The sequence below is a fragment of the Nanorana parkeri genome, unplaced genomic scaffold, assembly GCF_000935625.1.
Source record: "Nanorana parkeri isolate BGI_ZX_2015 unplaced genomic scaffold, ASM93562v1 scaffold1095, whole genome shotgun sequence".
NCBI lineage: Eukaryota > Metazoa > Chordata > Amphibia > Anura > Dicroglossidae > Nanorana > Nanorana parkeri.
Genome location: NW_017307363.1, coordinates 35,326 through 49,029, shown reverse-complemented (window position 1 = coordinate 49,029; position 13,704 = coordinate 35,326). Strand labels below are relative to the sequence as shown.

General features: G+C 38.3%; 1 protein-coding gene across 1 annotated transcript in view; it reads right to left on the bottom strand.

Moving 5' to 3' along the window:
• The window catches only part of FLT1 (fms related tyrosine kinase 1), a 68,669-nt gene extending 57,165 nt beyond the window's left edge, over nucleotides 1-11,504 (bottom strand). Inside the window, exon 1 of the mRNA XM_018567800.1 lies at nucleotides 11,145-11,504. Within this exon, the coding sequence (XP_018423302.1) occupies nucleotides 11,145-11,205 (61 nt within the window). The 5' untranslated portion in view covers nucleotides 11,206-11,504. The remainder of the gene's footprint in view (nucleotides 1-11,144) is intronic.
• Between the last annotated feature and the right edge of the window lie 2,200 nt (nucleotides 11,505-13,704).

Below are 13,704 nucleotides of genomic sequence, written 5' to 3'. Positions count from 1 at the left end.
AAAGTAGCCTGAGTTGATAAAATAGGTTTCGTGATCACTCTTAACCCAAAGTATTGTCTTCTGAGAACATTTTTAGATTTGAATTTAGATACACTTTCCAGCTTATTTCTACACAAAACTCTGTTTATTGCGTGCAAATTGGTTTCTAGAACTTGGATTCAGGCTTTACCACCTTCTTGCGCTGCATGGCTTGCTCACATAAATTCCATCTTGCCATATAAAAAAAACTTATCTATGAACAAAGAGATTGTCCCACTAAATTCAAAAAGGTTTGGGAATGCTGGTGGGATCAATCTGAGTCATGTAACTCCTTATAAATAGATGTATGTTGTGTCTGGACTTGAGCAATTGTTTTGATTTTAATTATGTCTTGTTTTAATTACTATTCTCTGATTGACCCTCAGATGTCTTAAATGTTTTCCACGTGTACAGTGTAATGTGTATTCTTCTCACCACTGGCTTGCTTATACATTGTTTTCTCTCAGTAAAGTTTCTCCTTTTGAATGTTGAAAAGTAGCCTGGGTGCAGATAACAGGAATATTCCCCTGTAGCCTATATTGCCAATCAGATCCTAACTTTCATACTTGCCTTCTTAGGCTGTGTGAGCTTTATTTTCTAGATTATACTTATAAATACAACCTGATTTTTTGACATCTTAAACTACTACATGACCTTCTCAACTTTGAGACAGTAATATTTGTCTTTCCTAAGACTAAACAAATCTTACGAGAACAAATCTTTAAGAGAAAAACAACACATGTGCTGCAGTTTAGTTGCCTGGAATAAAACATATTGAGAATAATCATCTCATCTGTGTCCAGAATTGTGTTACCCAGAAACTACACAGGCTATTCTTGCAAGACACACAAGATAAGCAGTAACAATTACAATATGACTAATGTAGCACAGTGCAAATGTGTCAGATCCTTACTTTACTTTTTATAAACCAACATGGCCATGCTAAGAAGTGAATATGATATCAGTTGAGCCATTACTGTAGACGTCCATGTAAAAGGTAACAAAGGCTGCTTTAGGGATCTCATACATTTTAAGGTAAGCAGTCAGTATAAAATAGTGCTGAACATGCAGTGGTTCATTCGTGGATTAGATAGAGAAAAAGGTTTTCGCAAGACAAGATGTTGATGATTTATAGTGACACTAAACTCAAGAGTTAAATCTTAAAAATCCATTCAAGTACCTTAACTATTAACATAAACGTATCTTATTTGTGTATCACTCGGCTAGATCCTCAAATCATCTCTCAATTGGTGCTGAAACTGTCCTTCCTTCTGGAGGGTGGCTACTTTTGTTCCCTTGGCCCAGTGTGTGTTGTAAAGTAGTTACCGCTCCAAGCTCGCTCCTGTGATGGACTACAGTCTCAATACAAATTTGTAAACTAAACATGAGATTGTAGTCCATAACAGGAGTGAGCTTGGAGCAGTGGCCACTTTACAACACACACAGGGACCATGGGGAACAAAAGTAGCCACCCTCCAGAAGGAAGGACAGTGTCAGCACCAATTTAGAGATGATTTGAGGATGTCCAGCAAAGTAATACAAAAATCAGATACATTTTTGTTCATAGTTAATTTACTTGAATTGATTTTTAAGATTTAACTTCTGAGTTTAGTGTCACTTTAAATAAAAGGCATTAAAATGAATCTCTACTGCTAGCTTCTCTGCAATGGCAGCCTAAATAGAAGAGCACATTTTGAAGTATCTCTTTCCACCCTACAACACTATGGTCTTGCAGAGAACAAGTTGCCACACATATGGGATCTTTGGGCAATTTCTACTACTTTCATCCAGGTATTAGTTTAAAAACAACTTAACTGTTGAACACAACCTACTACTTATAGTGTCAACAGCATGTTAGGAACTAAAGTGTTAGTGGTCGGTTACCTTGATCCACTCAATTGTTTTTGGGATGAACGCTGCTTGAAAGTGGTAGAAATTGCCATGTGTGTGGCCAAGATAAGTCTTTAAATCAACCACTTGATCAAATACATTTCCCAGTAAAGACTTTCAACATCTAATAAATAATTGCATCTCTGTAGCCTAAACCTTGCAGCAATATTTATTTTTTAGCATTTAAAACTGAACGAGAAAAAACATTGTTTGTTAAGAAGGATATCTATGATGTAGTAATTACTGGAACACTTCAGAATTTCTAATCAAAAAAGTAATAAATGTAGCCACAAACATGTGAATTACATCAGATCTAGCTTCAGCCAAGAATTCAAGTCCTATGTGCAGTCCTCTTAGGCCTTGAATCACGTCTCTAATTGCTGAACAAAAAACAAAAAAAACCACAGCAAAAGACTGGTATTGCATGTTGCTGATAGCACCTGATTAGGTCATAGCTCTAACAGAAGAGTTTGGGAATCATAACCGGTGCCTTTACTTGGGTTTGCCAAAAAGCACAGCAGTAATACTCCAGGTGTAAAAACCTTTTGATAAGTTCCACACAGCCCACTCATGGAAAGTTCACAGGAGGAACTTTCATACACTTTAAAGGTCTTTCACACAAAAGAAGCTCATCCAGCCCAAGAGAGGCTCCAAAGTTTGGGAAGGCGCCATTATCTTAACATAACATATAAGGTTAGTGTGTTGTATTAAGACAAAATAAAAAGAAAAGCACAAATCACTTTTGGTTATATGGCCTGATAAAATCTTTCTGGCCAGTGGCGTCACAAAGTGGATTGTCCAATTAGACTATTTTTCGTATTGTGGTCACCACTAACAAGATTTAACAGTGGCTCTGTTTTTTGTCTTTCAAGTGCCAACTCCAGATCAGAGCTCATTCACGCTCACCACAGTAAAGTTCACAAGAAGAAAGACTGGCTGCACTCTATGGTTAAGCCCATCTTTGGGTGAAATATGTCAGAGGGAGTTCCATTTGGGACTTCCTTGTTCATGTCCCTGGAATAATTAATTCCACACTTGAATATTTGGTGTACAGCCAATCTTTTATCTTGTATATCAGTCTATTGTGTTATATACATATGTGGGCCTTTATATCCTCACATAGTGCAAGGCAATATTGCTAGCTAGAAAATCACCATGCTGTGCTCTTATGTGTTTATAGTTTTACAAAAGTTCAATAGCCCATGTGTATATTGCAACATACATATCTCAAACATTTAGGGTGTTAGCTACTGTATGTAGTAAGCTCAAAAGTCTTCATGTGAATCTGCAATATGCTCAACTGCTATATTTATGTGGAGACATATGACGGCGTCAGAGACGTTATTTAACACGTGTAGCATAATAAATACCCTGCATGTGTTTCAATATGTAATGAAGAAGAGTTGGTCACCTGCACACCAAGGTCCAATGCATCCATACGTCCTTTTATTGACGGCAGATACACATGGCATCAGAAGTATGAGTAACGTTTTGGAAACCTACCAAGGTCCCTTCATCGGGCCAATAACAAAGTGACAATTCACTGTGTTCACTGTTACTTTTATTTGCCTGATGAAGGGACCTCTGTAGGTTCTGAAACGTTGCTCATACTTGTGATGCCATGTGTATCTGTCATCAAAAAAAGGACGTATTGATGCATTGGGCCTTGGTGTGCCGGAGACCATCTCTTCTACTTTTGAATTTGTGCAGCGCCAAATGCACGTCATTCCAGCACCCTTTTACATACTACAGTGGGATTTCGGTCTGGTGTGCAATGGGATATCTGTTTATCAATATGTATTGACGCCATTGTGATGTAGTTTTGCCATTAATATCTTGTTCTGCTTTTGGTTTCCTTGTTACACCGCAGTTCTTGGTATTATAGTGTCATATGCTGTAATTACTCCTACATCTTATGAGGAATTTATAGCAACGTGTTGAATTCATCTTCAGCCATTCCCTGTATTCCAAGAAACTGAAACTGTCTGCGCTACCCACGCTAAGACATCTGCTGCTCATATCCCCTATGGAATCTGTGAGATGTTATTCTGTCCATGTGAGGAACAGAAAAATATGTTTTGATGAAACCTGCTGGTGGGGCATAGGTCAGAGGTCTTAACCTTTCAATTTACTAGCCCGGGTGTTGTTGTATAATTGTTCTGTACTTCCAGGTATAAGTGCCCAGTGCTCAGAGATGTCCAAATATGTATTTCTTAGTAGATTGGTTTGTATATGTGAGTGTATTATGAAGATTTTGAAGACATGTACTTGAATCCGAAATTGCTTCTGACCCTACATGTTGCAGATCCTGACAAAGGAACCATGTATCATTCACTAAAATGATGGATCTATTTAATTGTAATCCTACAACTATCAAATCAATAAAATTTGCATAAATAAATGCATTATTTTATGTTTTTTTAGCAAGTCTGAGATCCAAAGGGAAGCTATACACAGCCCCAGCCTTGCAACTGATATATCTGACTTATCATTTGTGATATTAGCAAAGAATTGGCCATGTAAGGCTTAAGCAAGAGGTACTAATTAGATCACAACAAGCGTTCAGTACCGCACACAAAGTCTTTCTATGCAACACATGTTTCAAGTCTTCATTTCCAAATCTCCTTATACTAAATAGTTCTAACAAAGTACTTAAAGGAGAACTATGAGATGAGTGATTTCCACTCACCTCATAGTTCTAAGCCGACCTGTGACAATGAGACTGTCACAGGTCGGCTCAGTAGATCGGGAGGTGAGGGAACACATACCGGGTTCCCTCACCTCCCGATCCTGTCACGGCTCTCTGTCGTGACAGGGGGAGGGGCTGGATTCCCCTCTCCCCGCTCCGATCTGCCAGCGCTGACTGGCGGAACGGACGGGGGAGGGGGCGGGTACAGCTGGCTCTGCCTCTAGATAGGCAGAGCCAGCTGTCACTCACGCAGCTGGGCGGATCCCGTCATCTAAGTCGGGATCCGCTCCAGGTGCGGCGTCTCAGTATACCGCGAGCTGTAGCTCGCGGTATACTGAGCTTAGGGTAACGGGAGGACGCTAGTTTGTGTCCTCCCGTTACCCTAAGGAGAACTATGGGGAAAAACACTGACCCCATAGTTCTCCTTTAATAAAACAAACCTCCTGCCCCTAACATCACTATCTGTGACTATTTCTTATAATGGCATTATAAGAAAACATCTTTGCCATGTATTACTTTAGCTCATGCACATCAAGTTGAGTTAATTTACTTTAACGACGTGTTGGTTTGATAAAAGGTTGACTTCCTGCCTGACCCATTCCTAGGAAGGTGAATCTTAGTCACTTAGATAAAAGAAGACAAGACTGGGTATCATGGAGTGTGTTGCAGGAAATTAAAGGGGAAACAGAGAGGGGGCAAGGAGACATGCACTCAGGTAAAAGGAAGTACATGGGTCTATTTATAGGTGATAGCTGGGAAGAACACAGCCTAGGATATGGGAAAGTCATTTCCTTTAATATCAGGAAAAAGTCTATTTAAGGTAATTAGGAAAAACAGGGATGTCCACTTGCATAGTAGAGACAGGAACAGAGAAATAGTCGGGACAGACTGTGACATGAGAGGGCTTGGCAGACAGGAATCAGAGATGGGGATGTAACACTTACAGGTTTATTGTGAGTCATAGAATAGAAATGAGTGTAAAGATGGATCAGAATAAGTATAACATTTTATCTTACAGGTCTACAAATGCAATAACATTTGTCTGAGCATATTGGGGTGCCAGTATTTATTACTTGTGCATTTATTCAGTCATTAAAAATAAAAACACTATTTGCAAGACTAACACAATGTAGGTGTTAAGTTAAGGCCACTGAGATCAAGGTGCCAGGGTTAGTTCTGATGTCACAAACGGAAACAGCAGGGAATAAACTAAAATGCCAACGTAATAATTGACTTTCTTTTAAGTTTATGGTCTTAGGTTAGTAGTGGACATCATTTATACCAATAATTTTTCTAACTATTGGATAAACGTGACATGATAGTTGTCCTAGATATTAGTATATCTTTCTTTGTGGATTTTAAAGCCAGAGTTGGCTTATATGAGATCTTACATTTATTTTTTTCAGGCATTCTCCTATTCTGTATCACTAATTTGAAAAAAAAAAAAAAAGATGCAGATCTGGAAAGTCAGAGGAATGTCAGAAGTCCTTATCTGCATCCTTATTTCAGGTAACTAACTCAAAGTATTGAAGCTAAGGAGTCAGCACGATAGCCAGGCAAATCACACTTTCATAAGGTGAGTTTGGCAAAGGTAGTCTCCACGTCTCTCTTATAACAGGTTTCCTATTGTGGGTTAGCAAATGCTTTGCAAATGCCAGTGATTTGCTTCAAGGTGTTTCAGGTCAATCATATGAATATTAGATTTCACTATGCAGAAGCGTCCACATAAGGTTGGTTTGTATTTATCTTACACATGATATGTTAGTTAATTTTTACAATTAATGCTTTGATATTCAGTAATGATTCTAAGGCAATAACATGGCGTTCCTGAACTAAATATTTGCTGAAAACACAAACTGCAGCTAAAAACTGCTATATTTTTAATAAACCCCCTTTTTGATACGGTAGTGAGAGAGAGATAATAGCTGTCTGAACATGTTCAAATTTCAATTGAAACAATACCAAGTCACAAAATAGGCTCTCTCACATGCTTGCTTGGAACTGGTGTGTTTCTTGCACTGTAGGAAACAAACTACCAACACAGGATGATCTAATGGGCTAGACAAAAAGACATCTTACAGCTCATTGAACTGAATGAACTAATGCAATGGAATGAGCCACAATGTTCCCTCTGACTGAGCAGGCTAACACATCTATGGCTGTGAGGCTGCAGCTAGCATCTCCTACATGAAAACACCAGCCAGGAGCCCTGGCCAGTCTGAGTACCCAGAGAGGTCGTTGTCTCCAGGTTTCTGTACAAACACATGGATACCACAGCATGCTAGAAACACTAATTAGACTCTGTTGAGATGACTGCCCTGCAATGAAGTTATGACTAGTAACACATTCCTTTTTAGAGTTCTATATAGTGAGAAGCTTGAGGTGGAAAGCATTGATGTGAGATCAGTGTGTGCTACTGACCCTACTGAGTAGCCATTTCTAAATCTAGCTTCTTCCTAGAGTCTGTACAACTGTCCATCTGGAAAAGTTGAAGTGGATGTAATGTAAGACCTATTGCTGGTCCCGAACTCCACTTTTGTTTCTTAAAGCAGACAGATAAAGAGATATACAGCTAACGGAAATAAGCACCTAAGACCCTCCTATGTAAAATGCCATTCACTAAGATAACCTCTTATCCATTCGGACGGGCTTATTAGTACCATTTAATTTCAGGCACGGTAAAATCTACACTGGTGTTGTGTCAATAAAAATGTAATAACTTTACCATAATGGGCTTAGTATTCTTGTTTCCCAATGAAGAAAATTCATTTTCAAACCATTCAACACCCAAAAATTACCGCTGTTTACTCAGCATATACAAACTGCTCAGTGGAAGCTGATCAGTATTCTGTAGGCGATAAAGTACTAAGACAGATGATACCACAACACTCTCAATAAAGAACAATGAGGAAGTGGCTGAATATTCTCTATTCATCTACTTTCTTTTTCCTGATGTCCAAAAATTTGAAACAAAAACCATTTGCCATTCCAGTGTACAAAAGTGCTCATGTCGCATAGTTACCCTCAGAGTATGATGTATTTCCAACACCTGACCAGGACAAGAACATTTTTCTAAGATAACTGGTAATGTAACACATACACAGGTCTGATAGAAAGATAGAATTTTAGTATTGATTAAAAAAGTTATCTGGAGATGCGTATTGTTTTAAAACAAACCTGCAGTGAACAATTTAATTTAGTTACAACTACAATTAATGGATTATACCTCCAAAAATGAAGTCAACATTATCATGTGGTAATGATCCCTCTGCAAACATTGGAATGTGATTTGATGTAGAAATAATGATCGCATGTAAAAAGTACTTGTGGTTCATAGACATGGCATCAGTAGTAATATATGAATATCTATGGCCAATAGTCTTTTATAGTGTAATGTATTGATTGTGTTTCTCAAATCTTCAGCATCAACGTTACCCTGAACAGTCACTGAGTATAGTAATGTTTAATACAGCACAATACAGCACAAATTTTCAAAAGAACTTAGCTACTGAGGTAATACTCAGTGAAACAATAATTACTAACTGTAGAGTAAGTTATTTATGGTTCTTTAAACATGTGATGGTTTAAACTAGTCTCAGAATGTGGAGCTTTCCAGTCTCCAAATGATGCAAGGGATGAATGATCAAAGAGTCTCCTGTATGTTTTCATGTTATTCCAGAAAAGGTGTAAGCTAACAAAATCAGAAGCTGCAGTAATAAGCTTGAATGAACTGGCTGAGATATGTTGCAACTTTTTGGGGGAGTATCTGCTGTAGGATCTCATTCCACAACTTTTCAAGCTCAATATTTCTGTGTAAAAGCTGTATAACAACACAACTATCATGAACTGCACTTTCCCATAGCTATCATCAATAGCTTTTACACCTTTTCATATGGCTTTTCCATGATGACCAGTTTACAAAAAGTAATGTGAGAGATGCCCATGGATCTCTTTGCCATTTCATCCATTGGCAATTATTTGCCGCATTAGAGATGTGCACACAGTAAACTCTAGATACCAGACACCTCAATACTTCATTTCACTGCAGACTGTAACATTCAAATTGTAAAACACTGACATATCAGTTCCCAATCCTACACTATTGATTGGCCATTCAAATATTGTCTTGATGCATGCAATAGAATTGGTTTAGAATTATATAAGCCTTTTTTGTACTTCCAATTACAAAGTAAGGAGCACCACAATTCGGAATGATGTAGCATTTATTTCTTGCTACACAACCACTTCTTCCACATGCTAGTATGTGCCTGATAAAAACAGTTCTGCTTTTCTATATTCAACAAAACCATCCCCTCAATCTCAGAGCTTTTTGGCATTAAGCCTGTGATGCCTGGAGTAGTCTTGTGGTCAAATGAACAGCTTCTGACTCATCCACACACTTTAACTGAAATCAAATATGGTACATGCATCTCTGTTGTTCATATCTCTTGGAAATCTTTACCATCTTTGCTGTCTCTCCTCTTCTGTCTCTCAGCTTCTTTAATTCTTTCATAAAATCCCTTTGCTACTCTAATGTTGGCTTACTTTGGAAGAACCAGCCCACCTAATTTTGGTGTTTTAATTATATGTGCATTTTGGTGGGCCTATCACTTATAGGTATCATATACCTCCTTGGGACTCCAGATCTGGGATCTGTTTTTGGCTCAGCACCGTCCATTTCATCCTTCTGCACCAAAGGTGAGTCTCCCAATGCCTGTTCCATTCTCAATATTGTAAAATTAATTTAAAAAAATTCCAAAGGGGACCTCTATATTAAGCATTGGAATGTGGGCTGCCTTGGGAACTTCAGACATTCCACCAAATAAATATCTAAGAGGTATAATAAGCCAGTGGGTATAAAACACTTTTTTGAATTACCTTTTACAACTATCATGATTAGCCCAGTCTTTCCCTGACATAAGTTTACATGTCACAATAACAGAAGCAATCTATATCACACACCATTAACCAATCAAAGAATGCCTCAATGATTATGAAACTCATTTCCAGTTTCCAGATGCCAGCTGCCTTTCCATAGGAATTCACTCCATTTGAGCCTATGTTCACTCAGGCTTATTCAGGGAACTTTAACAAATAGCAATATACTCTGAATCCAATTAAGAACCTGAAGTGAACAAAGTAAAGGGGTGAAAAGTACTCCTTTAGTAAATCAGCCCCATAAAGTTTGAATTTGAAAATAATGAGGAAATACAGTGCAATACATTTGTTCAGTCTTGGCAAACTATGACAAGAAATACTAACAAACATTAACTATCATTCAGATTCTTTAATACCCAAATAGTAGTTGATGTAGAAATCATAGCCATTAACCCTAATTACAATTCCATGTATCCTTCCAAGTAGTAACAAGAGCATCAATGAAAATGGCACCAACAAAACTCCACAAAATCAAAAAAAACATATAGTCAGCCACATGGAGCTAGTACACACTATGAAACCATAAAGTAATTCTGTTACTGATACTTTAAAAAAGCTCTTAGATTCCTGTCTGGACCTTGATCACAATTTAATTCTTGAAACGTGCCCCAATTTTTCAATGTTGCACAACTACATGAAAATATGACATACAAATACTGTTATATATTACACATTTGTGACTGTAATCAAACACCATCTTGTGATATAAATTATATGATATTAGTTAAGCTGAGAGCATTATATGGTAAAATGAGATGATGCTTCGTATTTAGAACATCGTCATGCCAGCTTCTAATTTGAGAATATTTTAAGTTTCAAAACAGATGTATTCAACCTGTATATCCCTAAATGTTACAGGACTGCTAGGTCCTGGCTGTTTAAAAGCCAGAGTAAAGTTAACTTGGATATAGGTAGTTCTTCAAGGATTAACCAGCCATTTAAACCAAGAAAGCCTATTGATACATAGCCATTGTTTGTTGTCCCCTGGCTATTGATGGTATACTGAGATATGTAGTTCTGAAACAACTTGTGGACCTACTCTGCTCTTATTACATTTACAATCTCAAACCTTCATCTTCTACATCACCCCACTTAAGGGGTCTTAGAATACCTGATCTGCCTTTTCTGACAATTGTTCTAAATTCAAACTTTCTAAATTTCCCTATTTGTTATTTAACAGAAAGCAATCTGATGGATCTAAAAACATCATTTGTAATGAACAGGCCATGTAGGCATTGTCAACCTCCTCTTTTGGCCACCAGGTCTCTTGGTCAGCTGGATGGGAACAAGTCCTTGGTGGGCCCTCTGGTTAAAAAATTCAAGTGAGTTCGGTCAGGTATTTCACAAGCCATCATTTTCGCTGGTGCATGCAAACCCTCCTTGGCCAATCTTAGCTGATAAAGTAAGGGAGGCAAATAATGATGGGTTAGAGTCTGTTCCTGGTCACCCAAATTCACACACTGGTCCTACAGTTGAAGTGAAAATTTGAAATTGCAGTTGTCCCTATTTGTTCCATATAGTTCTAAGACAGCCAGCCGCAAAAGGGGAAGCAGTAGAGTTCAAATCTATAAAAAGGTGACAGATGAGATGGAGAGCGCATTGTACCTACCTGTTAGCATCAGGCATCCAAACAGCAGACACAGCATGGCCACGGTGACACAGCTTAACATGTCTGAGCAATCCTATCTCTGCCCCAGATCCCACAACTATCAGGTAAGTAGCTGCTAAAACACGAGCAACAATAAATAGAGCGTTGTGAGTTTCCAGTAATTAGCGCAGTGCCTCCTCTGTGGTCCTCAGACTGATGTAAGCATATCCTGTACTAGAGCAACTTTCCAGCAGCAGCACTATGTACGGTCCTGTCTCTTCACCAGCCTCCTGCTGAATGCCTTCAGCACAGCAGTGTGTCCTTAGCTGCAGAGTGGGATGGAATATCCTGAAGGATAGGGACACAGTGCTGAAACCACTGGGACATATCCATTCATTGTGCAAAGGCAAATTCTCACACCCCTGATATAACCACATGTAACTGATGGCATGTGTAGCCACCTCCCTGGCTGTGACATCACCAATATAAAAGGACAGTTCTCCCTCTGTGTCACCCAGCACATACAGACCCGAAGTGGTCACATCTTCCTAGCTAAGTCAGTCCTCCCTACAGATGTGGCTTAGCTATAACAGTCCGCATACTGAGCAGAACTAAACAGAACTTGTATAAAGTGTCCATGCAGGCACACATATCTGAATTTAACATGATACAACTGCATTCTACCTTTGTATCAACTTTCCCACTGTTATTATTGTTTGTGATGGCCAATAGAACACAGATGTTGGCTTTGGCAGTAACAATGTAAACCACGTTATATAAAAACAAGATGGTAAATGAAAGTGTTTATGAGTTGTTTGCATAAACAAGAACTGTAGTGTTTTGGAGCCTCTGTACAGAAATTACATATACAGGTTTGTACATTCCAAAGCCTTATTAAATACTGTAATATAATATATATACTGCAATCTCTTTACTATCATGATGTCAATAAATGTATAATAAATGTGATGCATATTTTCATCTAGTATAAAAAAAGGTTACTATAGTATGTGGATTAAACATCATTTTATAAAACAAACAGATTGATGACATATTACATTTCACTATCATCTGCTTGTATTATTTATCATTCTAATACTAATATACAAAAAACAGATGGATTTGTGCATGTGTGCGTAGATTGGGGAATCACTACATGTCCAAACACTCTTTTGTTTGTGCAGAACCAATGTCAAATAAACCTGTTAGACATAGTGAGATATATAGGATGTTGATGGTATATAGAAATCTCAGCTTTTTGTGTAAAGTTCAGCTTGAAATTGTCTTTCTCACCTCCCTAGTGAACCTTTACTGTGATTGGTGATTACGGCTCCCTTATGTCAGATAAGTCGGAATTTTGTCGGCACCCTGCCGCCCAGCATCCCTCAATCAGTTGATCAAAGGGGTATAGGTTGGAAAATTCTTGACCGAACGGAGCTCAGCAGCTGTTTGGGTATTCTGACAGCAGTCACTGTCAGAATACAATGCAAACAGTGGGGGATTCGTCGATCAATGCTCGTGTTGATGGAGGGATCTGTTCTAATTTTTTTTTTTTTCAGTCTGCGGATTGAACAAAAAAAATTTGGAACGTGTAAACCCGCTTTAGTAAGCAGGTTCAGAAAAAAGAGGGGCAGGGAGAAACTTGACTTTTATGAACGGTCAAGATTTGCATATGACTTTAGCTCTGGATCTTCGTTCAATGCTCAGTCTACATTTCCCAGGTTTGTGCCAAGTTTACTTTAAAGCGCAGTAGGACATTTTCAATGAGTCTGTTAAGAGTTTATATTACTGTTACAATGTGATAAAAAAATGCATCCATTTTGTAAAACTATCACACAACAATGTGCATGAGTGTCAACTTCTGTGCAACCTCTTGCAAAGCTGTCTGAGATGTAAAACAGTAACTTATTTTCCACTGCTGATTACTAGGTCAATGAAAGGAAGTATACATAATAATTTAGCATATTGATTTTGCCTCTCTGTATGAAGGGGAACTCCCTCTAAAACATGCTTTATTTCACACACTAAAGAGGAACTGAACTCTGGCAGCATCCACAAAAGGTCAGGCAAAGTGCAAAGGAATAGGATTGACCGTCGTCTCCCTGCAGCTGATCTTTCTCTATTATTGATTACTATACTTGTTTTGTGCTGTGTCTCTGTATGGATGTGGCCATCTTGTTAGAAGGAGGGCTTTGCTTCATGGTTTTGCTCCAGCAAAGAGAACAATGGGTAGCACAGTTGTAGCGTCATGAAATCTCACGATAGTCAGAGGCAGCAGTGCCTTAGCTCTCACACTGTAGGTATACAGCTATGAAGCTATGAGGCTGTGGGCACAGGACTGCCTAGCTACCTTCAAATGCCACTGATATTATTAAGAAGGAATTCCAGAAAACAAGTAAATTTTCAGGGTACTGCTTAGGCACAATGAATATTTCTAGATATTCCCTACAATAAAGCAAATCTTACCTTTTTGTGTTCAGGCCCATTTTAAACAACACAAAAGTACTGCTGGTTCACATCTGCGTGCTGCTTCTTGGTAGCTTTTAAAGTGTATTTACAGCCAAAATATATATTTTTTTTC